The following is a 27631-nucleotide window of genomic DNA, read 5'->3' on the forward strand; positions in this document are numbered from 1 at the left end:
TGTTCCCTGAACACAGCCTCTCTGCTGAAGGTGACTCCTTTCAAGCAGCCCGTAAGCCCAATAATGGATTTCCCTGGCTATTCTTAGGAACGAATCGATGTATTTTAGAATATTTTACCTCCACGTCGTTGTAAGTTTTGGTATTATTCCTGCTAGTAAACATTCGAACTCGAAGCCCGCATCGAGTATCTCCGAACGGCTCTACACAACTATGAAAAACCTACTCGGTTGTCACAAAGCTAACCTATTTTCCCTGCCCGCACCTTGGAAGCTGAGAGGGAACGGACTGTGGCTAAGGTGGGAGAAAGTTCCTCATTCTTTCCCCGGTTAAAGCACATTGTTGGCGCTACCAGAGCCGATCCGGTCAATATTCGCCCCCGGCCGTTCTGGCCGAGAGAGCCTATTCTGTTACAAAAGCACCCGAGCCGTCCCCACCGCCCCAACGGCTTCCTCGCGGGTGGCGCCCTGGAACCTCGCCGCGCGTTCTGGGCCTGGGGGATGGGGTGGGGGCGAGGGTGCGGGCCGCCCAGAGCCCAGGCCGCCGGCGCGGCCCCGCGGAGTCCTCCCCGGCCTGGACAGCGCGGCCGGCGCGGGGTGCGCCCGGCCTCGGCGCGAGGCGGCCGCCAGTCAAAATGGCTTTGGGCGCCGCGCCCCCGCCGCCCCCGCGAGAAGAAGGGGAAAAGTACACGGCAAAGAAAGAAACTCAGGCTCGCGGCGCGGGGAGGCCGCCGGGCGGAAGCAGGCCCGGCCGGCGCGGGGGTTACCTGGGATCTGCCCATGGTCGGTCCGGGGGTGCCGGGGCTCATCGCCGGGTGACTCCTTTGTTGAGCGGCCGCCCAGGCCGGGCTGGCAGCGGCGTACTGGGCGCCCATGTCCTTGCCCAAGCCCATGCCCGCGGCCGCCTGCTGGCCGCCCGCCGCCGCCCCCGCCGCCGCCGCCGCCTGGGACTGGGGCTGCGACGGCGGCGGCGGCGGCGCGCTGGGGCTGCTGTAGTCGGGGTAGCTGCCGCCGTAGCTCCGCATCATGGGGCTGGGCGAGGTGAGCAGCTGGTTGAGGGTCGGGGTGGCCCCCGACGGGTGCTGGTTCTGCCCGGCGAAGCGCTGGAAGCCCCCCGCCGCCGCGCCGGCGGCCGCCTTGCTGAGGCTCGCGGCCCCGCCGCCCCCGGGGCCCATCATCATGCCGCCGCCCTGCTGCCGGGGGGAGCTCAGCACCCCGTACCCCGAGGACGAGCCCCCATAGCCGCCGCCGCCGCCTCCTGCTGCTGCTGCCGCCGCCGCGGCCGCCGCCGCCACAGCTCCCGCTCCTGCTCCTCCTGCTCCTGCTCCTGCTCCTCCTCCTCCTCCTCCTCCTCCTCCGCTGCCTCCTCCTCCTCCGCCGCCGCCGCCGCCGCCCGCGCCGGGCCGGCTGTAGCCCGGATAATGGTTGTACTGGCTGTTGGGGTACCCTTCGTGGGAGTTCTGCAGGGGGTCCATGCTGCTGGGGGCCCCGGCGGCGGCTGAGGTGGAGTGCATCATCCCCATCCCGGGGCTTTGTTGTCCGCCATGTTGATCAAAGCAAGGCCCAGCGCGGCCGCCGGGGCCGCCGCTGGCAGGGGCAGCGCTGCCATAGTAATTATTAAACTCCGAGACGGCCGCCGGGCCGCCGCCGCTGCCGCCGCCCCCGGGCACGGCGACCGGCGGCTGCTGCGTGCCCAGGGCGCCCAGGCCCGGGTGCTCGTAGCGGCCGCCCGCCGGCTCCCCCATCTTGGGCGGCGCGTCGTCCTCGTCGCCCGGCTTGCTCAGCAGCGGCTGGCCCGGGGGGTCGGCCTGGCTGCCCGCGGCACTGTCCTTGGCGCCTCCATGTTGCGGCTGCTCCATGTCGGGGCCGGGCTGAGGCGCGCCGCCACCCGCGCCGCCCAGGCTGTTGTTGTTGGAAATGGGATGTTGCTGCTGCTGCTGCTGTTGCTGCTGCTGCTGCTGGAACTGGTTTAGCTGCTGCTGTAGTGCGTGGTGGTGGAGGTGGTGGGCATGGTGGTGGTGGTGGTGGGCATGGTGGTGGTGGTGGTGCTGCTGGTGGGGCGGTGCGGCGGGGGCTTCGCCAACGGTTTTCAGTTTGTGGTTGGGGAGCAGCCCCGTCTCCATGGCCGAGCCCGGGCCCGACGAGGAGGAAGAAGAGGACGCCGCCGCGGAGGAGGAGGAGGAGGACAGCGCGGCGGCGCTTCCACCCTCCTTGAGAGCCGCCTCGGAGCCGCCGCTCTTGGCGCTGTTAGTGCTGGCGGCGGCGGCCGCGGCGCTCGCGTTATGGGCCATGTTCAGTTCGTGACGGGGGTGCAGGGGGTGGTGGTGCACACTATTCAGGCCGCCGTCGCCGCCGCCCCCCAGCATGGGTCCCGGTGCCGCCACCGCTACGCGCGCCCCCGCCTCCAGGTCCCGGGCCCCGGGCGCCGGCCGCGGCCCCGGGGGCGCCCGCCGCTCGCCGCTCCCTGCCCGCGCCCGCGCCCGCGCCGCCGCCGCTGCCCGTGCGGCCATGATCGCCGCGGCGTGGCGCGGCCGGGCGGGGGGTGGGGGGAGACAATAACCCCCACTTTTTAGTCCGCGGCCCCTCCTGTGCGCATCCACGCGGCCCGCCGGGAAGCCGCCGACCCCCTCCCCCTCCGCAGGCCCCGCCGGAGAGCCGGGCCGGGGGCACGCCTTACGGTCTGGGCCTGTTCCCGCTGTGTGCTTTCATGGTGAAAGTTTTTAGCTCAGGTTTAAATGAAACTTTTCTCTTTTCCTCTCTAACCCGGATATGGGCAAATACACGACTGGCTGAGCCTATCGGGCCCAGCATGGCATGAGAGGGAGCCGAGCGAGCTAGAGCAACTATTATCCACTTCTCTCTGATTACTCCTGTGCACTCGCAAAACGCGGACTGGACTCGTCCCCGGGCCGCAGCCGCCGCCCGCCCCGGCGCAGCCTTGCGGGGCCGGCCGGGCCCGGGGCCGGGGCCTGGGCCTGGGCCTGGGGCAGGCGCGGCGGCCGCTCGGAGCGCGGCGGCGTGGGGCGGCCGGAGCCTGCACTTTCCCCTCGTGCCTCTGTCTCCTTGCCAACCGGGCGTTCGTGTGTTTGTTTTCACGTCTAAAAGGAACGATACAAAGGTGGAAAACGAGTCTGACGAGCAGACAAAAGAGGGAGAAAGGCTGGGGAACAAAGTTGTCTGTTGGCCTCAGAGGTTACATGGAGCCGACAGAGAAGGAAAATATTTAGGCAGTCTGTGCAAAAAAGCACTGTCTCTCCCAGGAGTTATGTAATTTTTCAGAACGTTAGTCTCCCTGCCTTGATTTTGGGCCATCAGCGTAATTCCCACAACTTCTTCCAACTGCAAAATTAGGAAAGCTTTTTAAGTGAAGGTTAGCCTCATTCAAAGAGCCCTGTGACCTGTACACAACAGGTACTCAATAAATGCTTATGATTAATAACTGCACCTGCGCCAAAGATAATGTTTATATAACTTTTTTAAGGCAGCTTAAATATGTATGTAGGCTTATCAATGAGAGCCTGAAGTATTCCCAAAGGAGCATTTTCCTGACAAAGCACTTGGATGTCGTCTCTCAAATATGTAGAGTAGTATGTTATGCTCCAAACAACTTTCACGTGAAAATTTAACTGTTGGTGCTAAAATAGCGACAGTTAAGGTTTATCTCATATCTTCATAAATCCATATGACACCTTTCATCATATTTCGGAGGTTAATATGCACAGTTAACCCTCTTGATATGAGTTCATTTCTAAGTAATGTGAAACAAAACTAAAATAGACGTTATAGTTAATAAAAATAAAATCAATAATAATATAAATACAATTTTAATCCTAAAGCAGAAATGTTCTTTCTGTATTTTGTTGTCTAAAAAACTGTATCTGTTTTCTAACTTAATAACGTCTTAAATGTTTTTATTATTTATCACCAAGATAATTTTGAATTATCTTTAATAGCAAGGCTTCTTTACCTTAAGCATTGGCTCACTTGTACTAGTGTGGACTCAGTTTTCAATGAAAGAAAACATTTGAAACCAGGGTTTTCCAGAGGTCACACTGGCAGAAATAATATGATTTTAGTAGAATGTAGTTTTCCAAATTATTTCAGTTTTCAGGTTTTCATAGAAACTATTTTAGTTCATTTCATCTACAGTGGTTGTTTGCTTGACCAAGTATAAATATGTTCTATGACTAAATAGAAAAGGGTAGACTGCAAAACTGGTGACTAATTGGGGGTGGGGGGAATCAGGTGCACACCCAAGGGTCATTATAGAGTGTAGAAACAACAAACTGCAATTCTGTGCAAACAACTGGAAAACCAGGGGTATATCATCATGTGTAAGACAGAATAACACAACCATAAGATGAATTTGTGCCAAATCATTCATCAGTTTTTGCCAAGAGAATAATACATCTTTGTTAGTGTGCCTTTTTGACATTTTTTCCTGGATTTTCTCCCTTTATATATTGAAATACATACTAATTATACACATTACACCACATAAGTTGAATTTTTAAAGTTTTTCATATGCAAATATAAATATACGTCTGTTTTGTGTATGTGTCTATATACGTATATTCTAAAATCAATTACATATTTATGCTTTCAGACATTTATAGTCAAACTAAATATATACACATAATCATAAAAGTACATTTTTTAAATTGATAAAATATATCAAAGTCAATTCATACAAGTGTAGCCATATGTTGTAGCTTATTTTCACAACTAGTCCTAAAAGGGAAAATGAGTCACCAAGTTCAGCTATGGCCCTTTTCTTAAAAATATTTTTTCACATCAGAAAATCAGGAAACTTAAAAAAAAAAAAAAAACTAGGTATATAAGTCAAAATCTCTTTTAATTCCATTTGCTTCAGCAAGTCAACTAGAAGATTGGAACTAGGAGGCTATAAAATAGAGGCCCCCAGCACAATGAAATCAGTCTGCTATAAAAGGCGACACATGCCAGTTTTTCCTCCCCAATGGCAGATGCCACACCCTAAAGCAGACAGAAGGCACTGCAGCCTGTAAGAGAAGCACAACACAAAGCCGGCAGGACTTGGTTTTGTCTTTTAAACCACCGAGAGTGCTAAAATACCTTTTTAAAGCATCTTTACTGAAGATAAGTAACACACTCTTATTTTTTCCACTTACACTTTTCCAACACACCTTCTCAGGAAAACAAAGTAAAAGCCTCCTGTAGTTTCATTAAAAAATCTAGGGCTTAATAAACAAAACTGCAGTTGCCAGGGGTCTGATGTAAAGTGATAAAACAGGTTCACATTCCACAAAAGCACAATTTCTACTATAGATTACAATTTCTATTGTGTTCCTTGCCTCAGTTATCCTATATGGCAATTCTTTATTGTTTCTTTTTTACGAAGTAAGGTCTTAGGAATCGCTGTTCACTTTTCCTAATGAATTCCTTAATTTTACATCTATTGCCTAAATTTCAAACCACAATGAAAACTTTAATAAGTCACTCTAACCACAAAGCAGCCGTGGAGGTGAAGGCCTGAAGCCTACCCACAGCCACCTAGCCCCTGAGCAGACCTCCCACCCACAGGGTGCTCCCCACGCCTTCATGTTTAGCCAAAGGATTACCCATTATTTAGTTAAACATTCCTTTTTGGTTACAAAAGAGGTTTTTTTAACTATATGGAAATATTAATATTCAAATACTGTGCCTTTTGAATAAGTTCTAGGGCACTGAATAAAAGGCTCTTCAACTTGCCCTCTTAAAGAGGATTGAGCCAGATGGTTGTTTAAGAATTCCACAGTTCTGTTCTTTTTGCCTCATCGTAACCCATCGTACTCTGTTTGCTTTCAGATTAGTCCCCTTTTACTGTTCTACTTATTTATTCGATGACTGAAACTATCACGATTCACTGCCCATCATATTTCTCAGTATTCTTTATGTAATTTGGAAGCAATTTAGAATAAAGCCCTGTCAAGGTTTTACAAATAAGAACTATTAAAGAATAAAGCTTTGGATACTTGCTTTCCTTTTAGATTTATGAGAAATGCGATGAATGGAGCTAATGGGATTTCCCTACTGATCTTGGTCAGGGACTTTAAAAAGCACTAAACAATTGTCCTTTTCACTTCTCCGATTTAGACGCTAGCATTGAATAACTCTGAGTCAATGCAAGATATGGGACATAGCATTTGATTTGAAGCAACTATGCAAATTAACAGTGGCCCCTAAGTTCAGAATACAAAACAATTAGGTAGGATATGAAAACAAGGTAGGCAAAAAAGATTGAAATAAATTTGGGAACTATGACAAACAGTAGCTCGGTTATGCTTACTCAGAAAATTATTTTGAGGATAATAAACTTGGATGGGGATAAACTACACTTAATCATCTGACAAATTTACCTAGAATCTACTTTGTGCCATGCCCTGAAAATAAGAAGATAACTATTACCTTGGTCCTCTCCCTAATATGGAAGATAAACAATTAAATTAAACATACTAAGGTCTGCCCTTCAACCCATGTCACAGAGGATTTGCAAGCTCAGACACCCCCCATGCCACAGCATTGAGCCTCGCTGGCAGCCAGTAGTGGGCACCTGACCCTAATCATCAATGTGACACAGCTCTGACTTGGCACTTGGAATCCACCACTGTTGAGGCTGAACTTCTAGAACCTTAAGTCAAATATCACATTAGGCTACTACCATTTCTCTCCAAAATCCCTAGAAACATAGCAACAGGAGTAAAATAAGTGAAAAAACACCTTATTATGTGTTAAAACATTGTACCTTTTATCTTATCCTGGACTGTCCACAGTTTGAATGATGTATAATAAATGTTTTTTATTACAGCCTAGTTTATAAATTTTCTATAACTTTTAGACAAATGTGTGTTCAATGGCATTTCTTTCCTTTTATTCCCAGTATTGTCCTCAATCATTTTGCCATCACTGAAAATCACCGAGCACCTACTAGCGCATCTCAGTATTCTCCTACATCATGCCACATAATCATCTACGTGGCTGCTGTCATTGACAGCTTGCTGTTTGGGTAAAGGCACTTTACAGATAACTCCACTCTAGGTCCTCAAAAATAAATACTTGGGTAGTAAACATTTGAGGTCATGTATAATGATCAGGTATACAAAGAGAAGTCTTGTGGAGGTCTAATCACCTCAATTTTCTAGAAAGGTTTCAGTGACTTACCTGGGGGCCTTCTGGGTCTCTCTCGCCGATATGATTAATTGCTTCATAGGACACGTAGACTTTGAAAATAAGGCTACTATTCAACCACAATAAATCCCAAACAACAATAACTCATGTACATTAATGTAGTACATTCCTGATTTGTATTCCACCTTGCTTATATTCAATTGCTTTGTCCCTAATTCATTATAAGAGTCAGTGGGCACCTTTAAGTATTTATTAACAGTCATCTGATTGTTATGGTAAAAGCCTAAAAAACTTGGTTATATGCTTTTCTTACAAAAAATGACCTAATTTTGTTGAGGAATCTGCTTATCAATGGAGTCCCCTAAAAATGCCCAAATTAAGTATAAATTTTTTTCTCTCTCCAATTTAAAGGAACCTTCTACATTGCAACATGTTACTCTAAGACTTAAAATTCATTTGGCTCTCCCTAGCATCTTTTCTAACCCTCAGATAACTCCTCTCTCAAGCTACACTTCTCTCCAAGGTACAGGTGACCTTCTTTCTCAAGGACCATGCATGGTCCCTTTCCCTCCCAAGGCATAACCCACAAGGAGCAGCTGGGAAGGGGACCTCTTGCCTCAATCCCATTCATTCATTCATTCAACAAGTAATTGCTGAGTGCTCACTCTGCCCCGGCCCTGTGCTAGCCTCTGCAGCCACGAGAGTGGCCAATAAAAAAACAATAATAATTTACCCCATTGAACATACCTGCTCAACATTAATCAAATGTTCACACTAAGAAGTGTAGAATTGCAAAGCGATAGGCTCTGAAGTAAAGATAAGGGTCCTATACGGGAAATAATGAACATAGACTGGGGCTGAGGCAAGGCTTCCCTGACGAAATGTGGCTTGGGCTGAACTCTGATAAGCCAGGAGGAAACACCCAGGCAAAGAAGGAAAGGTGGTCCTAGACATCAGGAGGCCCTGGGGACTGGAGAGCAGGGTGGGGCAGACTGCCAGGGTGGAGCGGCTGCTGAGATGGGGACTGCCGTGTTGGCCCAAGGCCTCATTCACTCAGGGCTCATGTCCCCAGAGCAGTGGGAAGTAGCCGGAGTGTTTAAGCTGGGGTCTAATGTCAGATCTGGGTTATGGCAAGAAACCGTCCACTGCTGGGAAGACGGCATGTAGCAGGTGGCGCCAGAGCAGAGGGGAGTTAGAATGGGGCCCAGGTCCCAGGAGTCCAGGCGCAGGCCCCTGAGGCCAGGAAGGCCTGGCCACTCTCATTTATTGAGGATCCCAGTATATGATGATATTAAGAAACAATAAAAGAGGATCATAAAAATTAGTTTATTTTAATGTTTACATTTTTAAAAACCTAACATTTGGCCTCAAAAAATACAATGCCATACAAGTATGGTTTTTGCAGAATAACTCTTAAGATTTATTTTTTAATTAATTCATAGGGCCCTACAAGCAGTGTGGTCTGGTTATAGATCTCAAGAGTTTTTTTGTTGTGTTTGTTTGTTTGTTTATTTTTGAGACAGAGTCTCGCTCTGTTGCCAGGGCTAGAGTGCTGTGGCATCAGCCTAGTTCACAGCAACCTCAAACTTCTGGGCTCCAGTGATTGTCCTGCTTCAGCCTCCCGAGTAACTGGGACTACAGGCATGTACCACTACACTGGTTGATGTTCTTCTATTTTTACTAGAGAAAGGATCTCACTCTTGCTCAGGCTGGTCTTGAACTCCTGACTTCAAGCAATTCTCCCCATCGGCCTCCCAGAGTGCTAAGATTACAGGGGTAAGTCACCTTGCCCAGCTCAGATCTCGAGTTTAAATGCAAAAAAAAAAAAAAAAGAAAAGAAATGTGATGAACATATTTTAATCTAGTCACTGTATCTCTAGAACTAATGTATAACCTTACTTGGCAACAATGCCAAAGTCTAAATTTAGGCCTCTTTGTAAATGGCTCTCCTAATTATATATTGTGATTGGGTTTAGTCTGGATGAGAGATGAGAGATGGAGGAGTTGTTTGGGGGCCCAAGGGACCATTGCAATGAAGATAAGTGAACTGATCTCAAAGAGTCCACCACTTGGACAGGTCGTTCACTGCTCAAGGCCAAGAGGATGGGTAGGAGTTGAGGTTCAGCCAGAGCCTTGCTGCTTGCCACTCATTGAGTCTGGGCACAGAGCTGAATCCACTGGAGGATGGGGTATATTCTTCTAACTTGCATAGAGCTGCATGTATGCCTGCAGTGGCCCCCATGAGAGAGACAGTGAGGAGATAACATTGGAGGATGTGGTCTTAAATGAGGTGAAGGAATGGCAGGATCAATGTCTTACCTCTCACTTCTTTTCCTCTCCACCCCTTCCTGACACAAACCAATATGTGAAGCAGCTGGAAATTCCAGCTTTTATCCCCACTGTCCATTCCACTCCATCCTATGCATCTATACTGCTCAGTTCCTTCCGCCCACGTCCCTCTGCTCTGAGAAGCTGCCTCTGCTCACCAGAGAATCTTAGACCTCAAGAAAGCTTAGAGGTTTAAGAGGCTGAGGGCAACTCCTGAACACCATATACTGCAAATATTTTGTGGCCTGAGAGCCTTCTTTCTTATCTAGGAAGTTGTGAGATAGAGATGATCATAGAAAACCTTCCAAAACAAATGAACCAAAAGCATCCAGACACCTAACCCAGGGGTTACAACTAGCCCCTCTTCCCAGGGCCACCTGTTTGCGCACCACCAAGGATGTCTTGCTTGTTGTTGCTGATATAAAGGACACCTTTGTCCAGTGTGACCACTTGTCCCCTGCTTCCATTTGCCAGAGGCCAGAGCTATCATTTGTAGTCCCTGAAGGTGGGCATGAGAGGAAAGCAGAAGCCTAGGTTGGGAAATGCCCGGATGTGGGCAGTGTCCTTGTTTCGCATCAGGATTTGGCTTTCTGCCACCTTCCCACAGGTGTGAAACCCTAGGGCAAACCCCTCACGTCTCTGGAGGAGGAGAAGGAGAGACAAGCTCCGGGAGCTGATGCTCTAGCCTACTGAGCTTGGACCACTTGCTTACAAGTCTGAGAAAGGGAAAAGTTCAGGCAGAAATAGTTGTATTTAATCAAAGAATCAAACCTCTTCTAGGCCACTTTAAGCTCTATAACTACTATTACTTAACATTGCATTTATGCTGTGACCTGCCCTTTGCATACATGTGACAGAGAAGCAGGTTGCTGAATCCAATATCTGCTCTCCCCACTTTCAGTAATAGAAGCCCCAACTTTTAGGTGGGCACAGAACCACCTGTAAAATGTTTATGAAAAATATTCTACATTTCCCAGTGTTCCATGGAGAGGAATGTGTCCACATGCTTAAGTGGAATTTCAGGGTGGCTCAGGCAGTCTACTACCAGACTTCATTTATGAGGAACAGACATAAACTTATAGCTTATTTAAGGAGCTGATCTTTTTGCTTTGGTTTGTTTTGGGATTTGCTTTGTTTTTTCCTTTTCCTTTTTTCTTTTTTTTAGTAGGAAACCACATCTAAACCTCACTGATAGGCCGGGCAAGGTGGCTCACACCTGTAATCCTAGCACTCTGGGAGGCTGAGGTGGGTGGATTGCTCGAGGTCAGGAGTTCGAAACCAACCTGAGCAAGAGCGAGACCCCGTCTCTACTATAAATAGAAAGAAATTAATTGGCCAACTAATATATATAGAAAAAATTAGCCGGGCATGGTGGCACATGCCTGTAGTCCCAGCTAGTCGGAAGGCCCAGGCAGCAGGATTGCTTGAGCCCAGGAGTTTGAGGTTGCTGTGAGCTAGGCTTACTCCATGGCACTCACTCTAGCCTGGGCAACAAAGTGAGACTTTGTCTTAAAAAAAAAAAAAGAAAGAAAGAAAGACACTTCACTGATATAGTGCATTATGATTTCTCATATAATCCTGACAACAACACTCTGAAAGTTAGGTAAACCTCTCAAGCCTTGATTTCCTCATGTTTAAAACACAGATAATAATAGCACCTACTTCACTGGGTTTCTGAGGATTAAATGAAATAATTCCTGTGAAGCTCTGAGCACAGCACCTGGCACACCAGACATGTTTGATAACTATTCTTTATTTTATTAAGGACCTTCTATCTCTGGCTGGATCATCAATTTCTCAAGGACATAGTCCCTGTCTTCAATCCCTCTTATATCTTCCACCACTCAGAACAATCCTAGCCCCACAGTGAGCTCTGAGCACTTAACTGGCGAGAGAACTTTGTGGCTTTGAACACAAACATGCAAGTAAAATTATTACATGCATTTTCAAATTAATTGTTTCTTTCAATGCAGATAACTGATATAGCTTAAGCAATAATGACTTTATTAAGTGGCCGTGGATGCTTATTTAAGGATAGGATTCCTAACTTCTTTTCTTATTTACTTAAAAGGCAGAGGAAATTTGTCTTAAAAGATGGGGTTGACCTATTAAGGTATTGCAAGTTCTAAGCTGTGTTCAGAGACTGCTACTCTCAGAAACTAACTCTGCTTTCCATCTTCCTCTCTAGGTAGACGCTTGATTACTCTTGTTAGCTCAAGGACCATCGTGTGGGCCTGAGATTCATAACTGCAGAGAGCATCGCGGCGTTGCTCTGAACACGTTTAACGCTCGGGCACATCACAGTAAGTCTTAGTTGGTGCTAGCCTAGCGTGGCTCTTGTTTATAAACAACATGATTATTAGTGCTGATTCTACGAGATTGGTTTTCCATTGACCCCAACAGAAACAATGCAAAATATTTACCCTTTTCTAAAGCATAGTAAAACTCCTGTGGTTTTTGAAACCAGACCAAGAACACATGTAGAAAAGCCCGTGGATTATTTTAAGTGAACTTATTTTTTTAATCTCATTAACTTTTCACCATATGCTGTTTATTTTTATATCCTGCATAGGCTGAAAAGTGAAAATAGACCAGGCCACTGTGTTTCATTTCGGGACATCATTACAAGGATGACACACACAACGCTGGGGAGTTCAGGGAAAAACAAAGATGATTAAGGGGCCTTTTAAAGATGAGAAAAGGTTTTTAAAGTTCTATATGTTTCTTAACCAAGCAACCCAGGAGGAAGGCAGGAAAACTGCCTCCCACCACATGGAGTGTTCCCACGGGGGCTTCGCAATCTGTAGAAAGAAAGTGGATTCACATCCCAGCTCCTGTTTACAGGCTGGGCAAGTTTTGGCAATTGACTTGACCTTGCTGTGTACCAGGATGTATGTGAAACGCTAAATATCTGCTTCGTAAGATTTTGCGGGGTTAAGAATTAAAAAAGAGAGTTTATGTAAAGCACTCAACATATTGCCTAGAATTATATAGGTAAGGAAGTTTTGCATGTGTGTGTGTATTTTAATTTCTAAATAGAATAGAGGTCTGCCATGTGACTTCAGGAAGACCAGGTATACTCCACTCAACCCCAAACATTTCTCTAGCTATGTAATTAAAATTTCTCCTTTAAAGATTTTTGGATTTATTCCTTTCTCCAAAGGCTTTAAGCCCCGCCAAAATACAAATTTGATTCTAACGAGTAATACCTTAAGCTTTTATCAGTTATTTTATACCCTCTTATGGATCCGTTCCTGAAAGCCCACCGTGACACGGAAAAGGAGAAGAGAAAGAGGACGTGTGTGCCAGAGAGAAGGTGCAGAGTGACCAAAGTGAACAGGGGCTGTCATGCCAGGGACGAATCTTATTTACTCACCATAGTCCCCGAGGACCAGCCCTGCATCTTAATGGGCTGAAGGTATACAAAGAGAACATACCCTAATATTGAAAAAGGTTTTCTTTCCATCCAAACAGTTCAGTCTGGTGGATCCTTATCCCATTTCCTACTGGCTGGAATCCAGGGTTTGTCACTGTGGATCATGTCACAGGTGAGCCCTGGTAGATGAAGAGGGTACCGAGAAGGAGGGGCAGAGCGTGGGGCTCTTTTCCAGGCAGGTCCAAGTTGACACCGTGATTCCATGGCTAGGTAGGACAGTGGATGCTGTGGAGCATTTTGGCTTTGGAGGTGATACTAAAGCACTGTACACCGTCTACACTGTAAAAGAACGCAGGTGCCAGGCAGGAGGGAAGAGAGAAGTAAAGGAAGGCCTCTACAAGCCACGCCCTGCTGTGTGGGGCCATGTGGGTCCCTTTGGCTGCAATGACAAGGATGGTGGGTACATGGAGATGACAGTGTACCTCACCCAAGGTGGCTATGGAGAAGAGGACAAGGAAGGAAGAAACTGGAAGGAAAGAGAAGGGAAGGGAGAAGAGGGAGGGATGGGAGGAGTAGAATGAGAGAGAAAGGCAGACATTGTTACTAAAAATATCACTGGGTCTAGAAAAACAATGTTGCAAATTACAATTATCCTTTGATACATTTATCATTAACCAGGCCAGATCCCCTTACTAATGTGAGATGATTCATGGAAGTCATAGAAATTTTAGGCTCAAGGTTAAAACTATAGAAGATGAATAAGAACTATCTTAGCCTTTCCAATTAATAACCTTTCTTGCTGAACTTTTGTGGATAAATTCCTCAGACAATTGGTCCACTGCCTCCATTTTATTTCATAATCCTGCCACATTCTGATTTCTAACCTCATCTGGCTGCTGGAAAATCTCCACCTATGATTTCTAATGACCTTTCTTCTAGGAAAACCCACTTGACTTTTTTTGGCATTCCTCTGCCTCAACCTTTTGGAAATACATATGGATACCTGAAGCACAGTGTACTGCTTCTGCTTATTAAAGCTGGGATGGGAGGTCTATTTACATGATCTGAGCCCTTCTAAGTGCCAAGTTTTTTGGAAAAGACTCAGGGGTGTGGGTGGGGTGGAAGTTTCAAGGACATATGACAATCTTTGACCTGAAAGAGGCACCTACTGTCAGAGACTTCAATTTCCTTATCTGTAAAAGGTGGTGACTAAACCAGTGGGAGAGCTACCGATGACTCTTTGAGCCTCAAAATTACTTTTCTCCTCCTGGACGTCCCTGAGACCATTCTAGCTGGAAGCTCCTTCCACTCTTTCTCTTCTTCCTTCACAACTACTTGTCCTCCTCACCACAGCCCCCCAGCCCTGAGGAAGTTCCTGCTTCTCTTCCTCGGGGCCACTTCCCCCACCCCTCGCCTGCCCCTCAGCCACCCAGCTCACCTTGGTTCTCCTTGGGACAGCCCTGTCCCCTCCGCCCTGACCAGCTGTGGTTCTGTCATTCTCCTGCATGGCCAGCTACTTTCCCCACAGTCCTGCTCAGCACTCACCCCTGGGGGTGCGGGGAGGGGGTCCCTGGTGAATTCCACTGAATTCCTGCCCCCCCCACCCACCCACCCAGACTCTCTCCTACCTCTCTTTTACACTTTTACACTTGCTGCTTCCTAAGCAACTTCCCACTGCTTGGTAAAGAGCTACCATCTTTCAAAATTCAGCCCAAATGTCACCCCCTTGGTGAAGTCTTCCCTAATCATGGTTCCCACACACAGGAATCGTCACATTGGAGCCATGGAACCAACTTGTAGGCATCACGGTCTCAGCATTTATTATATTGTGTTGTGAGTGCTTGTGAGTATTTATGTCCCCACTCCTAGCATGACTACTCTAAGAGGGCACTCCACATTTTTCTGCATCTGGGGCCTAACATAAGACCTGATCCTCCCATGAGCAAACAACCTCTGAAACCAGCCACAGTGATAACAGGGCAACACCTATTCCCCCAAGCATGGTACCAGTGTGGCTGAAATATTTGGGTTTCTCTGACACTTCCTGAGCAGCCACAAGTTCCCTGTGCATGAGATTGTGTCCTTAGTGACCAAACCATTGTTCTAAGGAAATTGAGCAGAATCCCTCTCATGTCACAGGCAGCAGCAATTTCAGAAAATCACTTGCTAGAGCTGTGTTTTTGCAAGACAAGGGCCAGCACTCTGCTCATCTGAACATACTGCGGGGTGGTCTGTGCAGGGGTGAGAACAGGAGGTCACCGGGGCTCTGCAGCGAGCTGGTGCACCTGGCCCTCGCTCTGGCAGTTAGGGAACACCTCTGGGGGGGGGCTGCTTCTTGAAATGCAGAATTTGCCTTGAGATATTACGAAAGAAATGTTTTCCGCTCCATGTAACAGGAGTCAAAGACCTAGAAACAGCTACCATGGATTGATTTAATAATCTCCAGCTATCAATATGGGGGAAAATGTCCGGGACAACATGAGGGAAATAAGATTTTTGTGAAGAGGAATGAACATATATATAATTTTTAACTGACATGTAAAAAGGCTTTGTGGCCACCCTATAGACTTGGGATTTTTTTAAAGAGGTGCTATAACTAAAATGTGCTGTTGCCAGAACTTTCTCACTATACTTCTAAAGAGCTCAGGTTATTAAAATTATTACATACAGACATTAGATATTTCCCTGTACTACAGATAAATAAAATTATTAGTATGACTGATCTAAAAATAGGCTAATCATAGCTGAGTTGAGATGTATTTTCTACATACTTTGATTTAACATCTAATTTTCTTTTTTTTAATTCAAGTAATAAGATGTTATTATATGACATACAATCTTGGCATTGTATTATTTGATCAGGATCTGATTTAACATTCTTTTTCTTTGAAAAGTTCTAAATTTAAATGTTTTGGGGAAAATATATATGTGTCGTCCATGTGAAAATTCCACAGCGAAGGTAGCTAAAAGTTAAACCGCGAGCCTGGTGGCAAATGTGAACCTTCTCTCCAGCGTAGCGCGGCTGGAGTTTCAGCTCCCCCAGGACTCAGTCTTGTCATCATTCTTCTGATAGTGAGGACGGAGAAGGTCCCGTATAGCCATAAGAAATACTTCATGCCTTCTCCCATGGTCATCTAAAAGTCATTTTTAATGACCTGAGTACAAATGGAATAGGAAAAATACATATCCTTCTATATTAACACTTAATGAAAATGGAAGTTTATTGAAAATAATTGACAATTATTTGAGTAGGTCACCGCTTCCCAGACCTGAGTCACTCTGGCCAAGGCCTCTGTATAACTCTCTCATTGTTACTCTTGTTCTTAGTCTGTTGATTATACTTCACAAAATTCTTTGAAAATTCTTTCCGTCGAATCCCACACGCCACAGGTGAATATTTCTGAGGTGGCAGCCCGAGGGCTGCTCAAGGTGAGAAAGTAGACAGGTAATGTTCTTGAGTCAGGGCCAGGCGGTCAGTGTTATAGGGACACAGGAGCTGGAGGGTGACCAGGAGCTAGGATGACCCAAGGAGAAAGAGAGAGAGAGGTCCATGTGTTTTTCAGGATCCAAAACATCATTCAGTATTTTAATTTCCTCATCTTTCCTACCTACAGCAGCCCTCATATCCAAAATGCTTCTGGTTTGGGGATACATAACTAACTCTTCATAACTAAACACAAAATGGTCAGGGCTATGGTATTTCCTTTTTAAAAGGATATCTACACAGCAAAGAACTATGTAGCCATAAAATAGAACAATCGTTAGTTAGTTAGAAATGGAGAAATCTACAAGATACAATGTCAAATTAAAAAAAAACAACCCAAGGTGTATGTGATGTGCTATCTTTTGTATCACAGAAAGGGGGAATATGTATGTATATTTGTTTGCATTTGTGAAAAAAACACACACCGAAAGGGTAAGTATCTGTTGGAGGTGATTTCTATAGAGGTACAGGAGAAGGGACTGGAAGCAAGTGAGCATTCTCATGCACACCTTTTAATAATGTTTTGATTTTTGAATCATGTAAAAATATATTTAAGATAAATAAATAAAACTAAAACTGAAAATACTCCATTTGTCTTCCCCAGCAGGTTCCCCCACTCTGGCTCCAGGACCAATCACCAACTGATTTGCACTGGGTAGGGCAGCATTTGGTGGGGTTCAAAAGCTGTGGCCAGATGCTTTGAGACTGGACATCCATTCTCCTTTGCTGCTGGTCCTCCCGTTCTGTGCTGTACCTTGTAGCTGAGACCCAGGCCTCACTTGTCCAGCAGTTTTGCTAACCACATCCTTTCTTGGTATCGACTCCCAGCCACAGAAGCTTGCCTGTTGCCCTCTCCTTCTGAGCCTGGGGCTCTTCTTTGTGTGTACCACTGTATCAGTTTGAGCCTTCCACCCTCTATTGGGACTGGGAGCTAGTCCCTCAACTCCTGGCTCATTGCTGGGGCCTTGTTACCTGCTGACTTCTGTATTCGATGCTGCTTGTCTGCCTGGATTTCCAAATATCAGCTTTCCACTTATTGCACACCCCCAAGGCCTACTGCTTACCAAAAGTACTACAGTTCACATTAATTGAGTGCTTGCTGTGTGATGGGGCGTGGTGCTAAGGACCCTACATGCATGATCTCATTTGGTCTTCATGAGGATCCTACAAGGTAGGTGGTATCTCTGTTTTACAAATAAGGACACTGAACAATGTGAAGTAAAATAATTTGTATAAGGTTACATGACCAGCAAATGGAAAATCTGGGATTGGACATAGGTGTAGCTCACCCTAATCTAGAAGTCTCCAGCTGGCTCACACTCCAGGGAAGTCCCGTGGCCATAGCCATGCTTTCCAGACCGGGGCGAAGCTGCACTGCTGCCCCTCTCTCCATCATCCGGGCTGGATTTGGTGCTGTAGGTTTGGCCCCAACACAATAGATGCGTCCAATTCCAGGGTTACTGCTGGGCTATTGTACTGTAGCTAGACCTTTCTTGCAAATGCAAACCACAATGTATGATCCATTTCCTTACTTCTTTCAGCTAGGGACTACCAATGATCTGGAATGGGAAATGCTAGCTGTGAAGAACACACATAAAAATATATTTATATTTTATCCCTCCCTCCCTCCCTGCCTCTCTCCCTTTCTGAGTCTTTCCTTCTATATAAGAAAAACTTTAAACATTTTTTCTAAGGCACACAAAAGTTATATCATATAGAAAGAGATGTTTATATTCCACTGAAAGTCCACCATGAGAAACCGTCTTACATATTTTGCTATGCAGGCAATCTTTTGTTCTGTACAGTATTTGTTTTAATATAATTTATTGCAAAGGCTTTCTTAAGGAGGCAGAGACCATGAGGGAAATGTTCAGATGATATACTGAGTGGAGTTTGGTATGATATTTCTGGTGAATATTTTCTATTTTACTACCACTTTAGAATTAATTTTTTTAAATCTTTGAGTTTAAAAATATCAGTGCATATATATTGACAAATCATTTAAAGAAGAACATTATTAGAGCCTCAATAATTTAGAAGTAAGGGTCATTTGAATAGGAACAAGGCTAAAGCAAATGTATCAATTAAAAGAGAAGAATTAACAGTCATTACGCACAGACACCCTCTCATCCCCAATGCTTCCCTCAAACACACAGTCACATCCCCACACCCAAAACACAGCCCACATATCCAGATAGACTTGGAAACAAATATTCACACATATAATCAGGAAACTGAGACCATAGACATTTACAAAGGTATCGGCCCAACTATTTCAAGGATACCCGAACTTATCGGTATCTAGTAAATACAAGTATGGAGAGGTAGAGATGGGAATAGGGAATTTTTTTTTCTATTTAGAAGCATATAACAATATATTCTACTTGTTTAGTAAAGGACCTTTCCTAATTGACACCATTTATCATTCCATTTATTGGATTTACCTGAAGAAATAAAAAGACATTAAAAATATTTAGGCTTTAGACTACCTTAGGTTTAGATTCCTTTCCCTCATTTAGTCTGAATTGGTAATGTTTCATTGCAATGCATTCTAATTCTAAAATCAAATATAAAATAAGTTTAAAACTTTAAGTGACCTCTTTTCTTTCTTAGACATAGATATTGTAAGAGTAAAATAATTTCTGAACAATGTGATAATACCCTAATTCAATCTTCATTAAACTTGTTTTCAAAATTGAAATCATTTTATATTTTCAAATAATAAAAGTATCACATAGTCATTGTATAAAATCCAAACATTAAAGGTAAGGCTGTAATAGACAACAAAGTCACCTGTAATCTCACCCAATGGAGAATATTTATTTAAATATGAGTATAATCAAGACTTTTTCTATAACTTCTGGTTCCAGCAACAAGGGACCAATGCAGATACCCTTTTGCAATAAATGCATACATATTTTGGACAAAATATAATAAAGTAAGCTACTAATACACAAATAAATTGTGTTTTTAAAAATTGATAGCTGAGCCAAGACAGAAGAAAGGAAAGTCCTGTGGTAGCTAGAACTCTGAAGTTGGGCTGGTAAAATCGGCACATGGAGGGTGGGAGTTGGGATATAAACCTCTCATGGAGGCAAAAGACATGGCCTTGGGTCCACTCAAGATGAATCTAGAATTAGGGGCCTGAAATAAGAAGAGGCTTTTGCATGGTTGCTTAGTTCAGGACAATGACACTGAAAAAGAACTTCAGCAAGGAAAAAGAATAATATTAGGGGCTTTGAGTATGGAGGAAAATGAAACACCTCTTCTGAGAAATTAAAACCCCAAGCCTGAGCATGGAATCTAATTTTATACCACCTTATAGCATGAGAATTCTCAGCTAATAAACTACCAAAAAAGTTGGACAAGAAAAAACAAATTGAGCCAATGCTCACAAAGATTCTGAGACCCATGAGAACCAAATATACACCCATACTACGGGGTCAAATCCATAATCTAGGGCTCACACGACTACCATAGAAAAGATAGTCACTGTTTAGGATGAGCTCACAATAAAACACTGCTATCATATGAAGAAATGAGGAAGAATCAAAAGGCTCAATAATCAACAAAATCAGTACCCAAAAAGTTACAGATAATTAAACACTCTGAAAGAGACTACAAACATTACTATGTTTAAAATTATTAATGAGGTAAAAGGAGTTGAAATAATGGCAAAAGAATGGAGTAATGGGACAAATTATGTGAGCAGAGGCTAGGTATATTAAAATAGGATCGAATTGGGCTACTATAATGGCAAGATTAATTCATTCAAATTAAAAGCTCAATGAATAGTTAAATCATTATGTAAAACAGTAAACCAAAAAATGGATTTGAGCAAGTCACTCATAATGCAACACAGAAACAACAATATGGAAATATAAAAGAGAGGTCAAGAGACATGGAAGACAGAATGAGAAGTTCCAGTATAACTGTACTTTAACAGGCACTCCAGAAAGACAGTTGGGAAACATTCAAAGAGATAGTGGGGGAAGAGCAATACTGTTACAGTTCACGTATCATATGGCCATTGTATGTAGAAAACCTAAAAATATCCACAGAGAAAGTATTAGAATTAACAAGAGAGTTTAGCCAGATAGAAGCAAAATCAATGTACATTTTTCTGGAAATGTGTATTTTTCTCTTCTAAATTTTCAATTTTATTGGCACAAAGTTAATTAAAAGCATACTCTTATCTTTTTATTCTCTGCTGCATCTGAATGATGACACTCTTGTCACTTTAATAACAATATTTATTTGTGCCTTTTCTCTTTCTCTTGAGTAGTCTCACCAGATTATCTATTATCTACTTTGCTAGACTTTTCAAAGAACAATATTTTGGATTCCTTGAGCCTATCTATTATTTATATGTTTTCTATTTAACTGACTTCTATTTAATTGATCTATTATTTATATGGTGGTTATTTATTTGGTTTCTACTCTTGTCTCTATATTGTTCTTTACCCTACTTCCTTTGTGATTTTTTTTTTCCTGTTGCTCTTTCTTTAAGTTTCAAGTTTGGAAACACAGCTACTTAATTTTCAGCCTTTAAGTATTAAGGCTATAAATTCTCTTAAAGTACCATTTTCCCTCATCCCACAATATAGTGAGTGAGATGAGAGATAAGAACATGTACATATAAAAACAAACAAGGGCAAGATACATAAGGATAATTAGAACTTACATTCATACATCACATCATACACAAAAACCAACTCTAAGTAAATTAATGAGCCATATGTGAAATATAACCCTATAAAAAATTTAGAAGTTAGTATGGGAGAACATTTGTATGACCTCAGGGATACAAACATTTTTTTAGACAGGAAATAAAAATTGAAACCCACAAAGGAAAAATTGATGAATTGAGCAACATTAAAAATAACAACATTCATTTATCAAAAGACACATAATGAGAATGAAATGACCAGCCAAAGATTAGAGAAGATATTTGCTAAATATATAATTGTCAAAGGATTAGCATCCTGAACATGTAAAGAATTCTTACAAATCAATAAAAAAGACAAATCAGTTTTTACAAAGGGTCAAATGAATTACACAAGTATTTTATGGAAAAGATAACATAAGTGGCCATAGATATACAAGATGCCACTCAATCTCATTAGCCATCAGGAAAACACAAATTAATTCTGCTATGAGTACTGTTACATACCCATGAAACTGGCAGAAAGCGAAACCTGACCCTGTCATCCATTGGCCGGGATGTGAAGCACAACAATCTCCCACATACTGCCGATGGGAGTGTAAATCAGTGCAATCACTTTGGAGACCAATTCTGCAATGTAAAGACGTCCATACTCTATGACCTGGCAATTCCACTCCTAGGTGCAAACTCCAGAGAAACTACCCTGTTCCAGGAGGCATTTATGAAAATGCTTAAAGCAGCATTACTCTTACTAATAGAAAACTAGAAGCAAATCAATGTCCATTGACAATAGAATGAATAAAATACAGGTGATGGAACACCATGTAAAATGAGTATGAATAAATTATAGCTGTGCCCAACCACACAGGAGAATGTCAGGAACAAAATTTTGAGTGGAGAAAACAAATTGAAGGAGAACATGTCCAGTGACATACAGTATGTTATGCATATATGCATAACAATATATTTTCTTTGTGAAACTACAAAGTAAATAGAGGAATGATAAATATCAAGTTTAGAATTATGGTCTTCCACAGTGAAAACAGGTGGGACTGGGGAGGAGCTCAGAGGAATTTGAAAGTAATGATATTGCTCTGTTTGCTCTTTTCCTGCACTCCATGGTGAGAGCATAGGTGTTGTACCATTATCCTTTTTGTTTTTTCCCATTAGTCTTTATACCTTACGTATTTTTAAAATATTGTTTTGTATCTTCTCAGTATTTATTAAAAACAATTTACAAAATAGAATGCTAAAGAATGATACTTTTCCAGGATTGAAAAAGGATATGAATCCTTGGACTGGAGAAGTACACTGAGGGCCTCACAGGTTAAATAAAAACAAATTCAAACCTAGTTCAGTGAGAGTGAAACTGTAGAGCACAAAAGACAGAGAAAAGATAGATTACCCTCAAAGAAAAAAGTCCAATTGTCAACAACAGTGACACATCCCAGAAGTGAAGTAACAACTCTAAGCGCTGAAAGGGGGGAAAAAACCTGGACAGAATTCTTTACCCAGCTGTTCCATTCAAAGCACAGGCTAAATGGTGGCCCTATCAGAGTTTACCATTAACAGATCTTCACTAGAAGAACTACGAAAAAACATACAGTCATACATCGCTTAACACTGGGGATATGTTCTGAGAAATGTGTCGTTAGGCGGTTTTGTCCTTGGGCAAACACTCTAGCGTGTACTTACACAAACCTACACTGTGTAGCCTACTACATATCTGAGCTATTTGGTATAGCCTACTGCTCCTAGGCTACAGACCTGTATGGAATGTCACTGTGCCAAATACTGTAGGCAACTGCAATGCAATGGTATTTGTGTATCTAAACATATCTAAGCATAGAAAAGGTACAGAAGAAATATGATATAAAAGATAAAAAATGGTATACCTGTAGAAGGCACTTCCCAGGAATGGAGCTTGCAGGACTGGAAGTTGCTCTGGGTGAGTCAGTGAGTGAGTGGAGACTGAATGTGAAGGCCCAGGACATCACTGTGTACTACTGTAGGCTTTATAAGCAGTGGACACCTAGCCTACACTGAATTTATAAAAAGTTTCTTTCTTTCTTCAATAATAAATTAACCTTAGCTTACCATTACAGTTTTACTTTATAAACTTTTTAATTTTTTAAAACTTTTTGACTCTTTTGTAATAACACTTACCTTAAGAAACACATTGTACATCTGTACAAAAATATTCTTTCTTTATATCCTTATTCTATGAGCTTTTCTCTATTTAATTTTTTTTTTTACTTTTAAACATTTTCATTAAAAACTAACACACAAACACACCAGGCCTACACAGGGTCAGGATCATCAATATCACTGTCTTCCACCTCCACATCTTGTCCCACCGGAAGGTCTTTCAGGGGTAATAACACATAAGGAGCTATCATCTCCTATGACAACAATGCCTTCTTCTGAATACCTGCCTGAGGCTGTTTTACAGTCAGCTCTTTTTAATAAGTAGAAGGAGTACTCTCTAAAATAATGATAAGTATAGCATAGTTAATACATAAGCCAGTTACATAGTCATTTGTCGTTATCAAATATTATATATGACATATAATTGTGTTACATGTTTAGATGGCCAGCTGGGCAATAGGTTTGTTCACACCAATATCACCACAAACAGTTGAGTAATGCATTGTGTCATGACATTACAACAGCTAAGATATCACTAGGCAATGGGCATTTTTCAGCTCTATTACAATCTTATGGGACCATTGTCATATACGAAGTCCATTGTTGACCAAAATGTCATTATGTGGTGCATGACTACATTGGTCAAGAAGGAAAATGGACCCAGGAGAAAGATGGCAAAAACAAGAACAGGTAAGCAAAGGATTCAGCAAATGTTTTTGAAAAACCAAAAAAAAAACAGGGGTGGGCTCAAATTTTGTGGGATCGAAAGCTTTAAAAATTTGGGGAAACTTTTCCAAGAAAAGAATACTGAATTATTAATAGAAAATTAGGTTCAAATGTTTAGATTTACTTTGAATGAGAATAAAAATCACAACAAATAAAAATTTAAATTATAGTTAAATGCTTCAAAACCTAACAAATTCCAGGAATATATTACAATCTTTAATTATTTAATTATAATCAATATGCCTCCTCCATAATACATTTTAATCCCTACATTTTTTGGCCATTATGCTTTGATTACCTCTTAATGTGACAATGACTTTTAAATATTGTCTTATATAAAGAAAGTATAAAGATAAATCTGTCTTCCAAGGACAAATGAGTCTTCTAACACAGTCAAAATTAATTTATTTTTTGAGACAAGTTCTCTCTTTGTTGCCCAGGCTAGAGTATCGTCACTATTCACAGGCATGATCATAGTGCACTACAGCCTGAACTCCAAGTCTCAAGCAATCCTCCTGTCTCAGCCTCCTCAGTAGCAAAATGTATTGTTGATGTTGTTGTTTTTTAATCAATCATAGCTGAGAAAAGCTTATTTTAGCTTCACTATTTGTTACCAGTCTACAGATAAATCCAGCCCCTTGATCTCACTATCATAGCAAACTGATCAAGGACATCCGGGTTCCTACACTCAGTATCCCTCTATCCCCTACCTTGCCAGGGCTGTTCTCAGCAGTGTGGAGTGCCAAAGTGACCCTGAAGCCAAGTCATGTGGCCCTGGGGCTAGGAATAGAGCAGTGTCCCAGATTCTTCTCCCTGGGGAAGGTGCTGATGTTCCATGGGGTCCACCAGGTGCAGATTGTCACTGGGGACTGGTACGTAAAGCCCTATACCTGCCTGCAGCTCTAGGACTACTGCTAGGGTGAAAGAGTGACCTCCAAGCTGGCAGAACTGCATTCCTCTAACTCTCCTGGGGCTACTTCTTCCTCCTGGACCTTGGGAGTGTCCTTCCAAGTTAGGGTCCCTGAAGCTGAAATATTGGCTCTATGGTAAATTGAATTTTTGCAGGGACTACAGAAAACAATATTAACAATAGCAGCAATAATAGTAATAATTGTTAGAGGAACAATTATTTCCCACTCATATGTCCACAGAGAGGAGAGAAATTCTCCATTTTCCCCAAGTAATAATATAAGAACATGTTTAATTTCTCTCTGTTCCCATAGTCATTCCTCCACAGGCAGGAGGATTGAAAAGTTTGGGAGGAAGACCTCAACATGCTTGGCTTAACTGCTGTTGTTTTCTCTCCTTCAGATCTGCCTGCCCCCAGAGAAGGCACATTCTTATCTGCTTGTGTTTAGGTGGTAAACAAACAGCTTTATTGGGGACACTTGCTGTTGTCCCACTGTGCCAGCAGGGGCTAGTCCACCTAATTCAGGAATAAAGTATCAGCAAGCCCATCTGGCCACAGATCTGAAATCTCTTTCTCCAATCAGCATTATTTGAAATAAAACTAATACAATATTTTGATTTTCAAGTCTCTTATTCTTGCCTCTTTCCACCCTTCTTTCTCCATACTGATTCTGAATTCAAAAGAAGAATAGAAGTACTGTGTGTGGGATACCCTGTAACCCTAATAAGAAAGGCTAATTTGGGGAGATTTTTAAAGACTACTGAAACTAATAAATTAGACAATGATGACATGGGAAGAGAGAGGATAGAGCTATTGTTTAACTTTAGTGTTTTTTAAAATCAAATGTGGCATATTCAAAATTTAAGGCTAACCCCTAAAAGGGATAAAATACATATCTTCCAAAACACTGAAGGAGAAAAACAGGGGATAAACTTAAGCAATCTAGTAGAAAGCATGAAAAAGAAAACCTCAATTTAAAAAGATGTGGTAAATAGAAAATATAAAGTAAGATGGTAGAAATAAATCCAATATCAGTAATCCTAATAAATGCAAACATTAAATTCACCTGTTACAAATCAGAGATTATCTAAATTGAAATACAAATTTTATCCATTCTTCAAAAGCATCAAACACAATGATCCTTAACATTTGAAGTAAACTTATGGAAAAATATTCCAGGTAAATACTAAACAAATAAAGTTGGTAATGCAACATTAATTATATGAAATAGAATTTAAGGCAATAATATTAGGTATAAAGAGGATCATTAGTTAATAATAAAAAGAACAATTACCAGAAAATATAATAATCCTGAACTTGCATGCACCCAACAACATAGCCTCAAAAATACATAAAGACAAACAGTATAGTAGAAATTATTAAATCTCATAATCACAGTAGATATTATTAACACATCTCTCAGAAACTAATAAAGCAAGCCAATAAATAATTAAAAAGCATAAAATGTCTTGAACACAATAAGTTCTTTCTAACGGACATATACAGAGTCCTGCCCCAAATAATTAGAGAAAAAAAATAATTAAGAGTCACCACAATCTAGCCACAACAAATGCATCAATAAATACCAAAGTATCTATTTCATATAGATCACATTTCATATCACAATGCAATATAGTCAGAGATTTAAAAATCAAAATTATATTTAGAAATTTCTATCATTTTAGAAATTGAAAAGCACTTCAAGATAGAGATATTATCAAGAGTCTGAGATATTATCAGACCCTAGAAATTAACTAGGTCATGAAGGCTCTTGTGTATGATAATCATTTGGGTGAGAATGAGAAATTTGTAAAAGCAGCCTTTGCCTTCAGTGTGCTTACATTCTACCAAAAATAATTAAGACTGCGTTGAGTTGACATAAACTCTTCAGAAGTAAGCAGAAATTAAATTCTACACCACTAAAAATACACTGCTCTGTACTTGAATTCTGCAAAGTTGGCTGGAAGGACAAGTGGCGATAAGAGCAGAATGGGATTGCTGTGGAGGGACAATTAGAGGGTGCAAGGTAATGCAGATGGCATAAGTAGCAACTGGGCTCTAGAAAGCACATTATGAGGCAAATTTGTGTGTGCTCTAGGCTAGCAAAGATAATACGAATAATTTTTAGAAAGAAGAATTAGGGACAAGAGCACCAATTATTAGAAATCCTTTCAACGTGAATCAGCAATGTAGGTTTTATGTGAGCAAAAATTTGGACCTATTATAGTTTTCGAAAATGGATCTGAAATCAAAATGCTGCTTAAGAAAGGTAATTCTTGTAGCAATGAGCAGACACATTTGGAGTAAGGAGGTAATTAATAGTCTGTTTAGGGAACGGGTGCATTAATTTATTTTGGAATTTCTTCACTCAATACTTTTTATAGACTATTACTCACTATGTGCCTAGCATTGTGTTAGCATTAAAATGTCTTTGCATCTAAAATCTGTTTTTACAAGGCTTTCATGACAGATGTCTAACGACACCACTTATAAAGACGGAGCCATTCCCCGGGTACTTCTGCACTTTGTTCAACAGAAATTTCACTGCCCAAGCGGATGCGTGATTGATGTTATTCAATGATTAATGCAGCAAACTCCCTACTTTACCCTCTGCAGCAGAAATCTCCATTTAAGCCCTTGGGATATGTAAGTGCCTCATTTCTTAAGAAACTACAGTGAGATTAGGGAGAAAGGAAGGCTTCACAAAGCAATTAGGAAGAGGGCAGTTTAATCCATCCTTCTCCTTATTGAAAAGCAGCATTAACCAAGGTACTGCCTACTAAAATAAACTTTAATCTACCAAGGACTTTGCAAGAAAATTTGATCAAATAGAAAAATAAGAGGAATAAA

The 27631-nt window shown here is 42.3% G+C and overlaps 1 protein-coding gene and 1 long non-coding RNA gene across 11 annotated transcripts in view; one reads left to right on the forward strand and one right to left on the reverse strand.

Moving 5' to 3' along the window:
- Positions 1 to 2833, reverse strand: part of ARID1B (AT-rich interaction domain 1B) — a 400901-nt gene extending 398068 nt beyond the window's left edge. For 5 of the 9 annotated variants that reach the window (XM_076002847.1, XM_076002846.1, XM_076002845.1 and 2 more), the window contains exon 1: positions 765 to 2833. In XM_076002847.1, coding sequence (XP_075858962.1) covers positions 765 to 2507 — 1743 coding nt within the window. In that variant the 5' untranslated portion in view covers positions 2508 to 2833. The remainder of the gene's footprint in view (positions 1 to 764) is intronic. The other 4 variants (XM_012759583.3, XM_012759580.3, XM_012759578.3 and 1 more) reach the window with 2 other exon arrangements.
- On the forward strand, positions 947 to 26014 carry LOC105868573 (uncharacterized). Of its 2 annotated transcripts, XR_012919250.1 has the most exons (6): positions 947 to 1038; positions 11660 to 11774; positions 12946 to 13019; positions 16939 to 17502; positions 24590 to 24743; positions 25183 to 26014. It is a non-coding gene; the product is annotated as an uncharacterized LOC105868573 (long non-coding RNA). The 2 variants fall into 2 exon arrangements; XR_012919251.1 differs by lacking the exon at positions 24590 to 24743.
- The last annotated feature ends 1617 nt before the right edge of the window (positions 26015 to 27631 follow it).

This window comes from Microcebus murinus, chromosome 5 (genome assembly GCF_040939455.1).
Source record: "Microcebus murinus isolate Inina chromosome 5, M.murinus_Inina_mat1.0, whole genome shotgun sequence".
NCBI lineage: Eukaryota > Metazoa > Chordata > Mammalia > Primates > Cheirogaleidae > Microcebus > Microcebus murinus.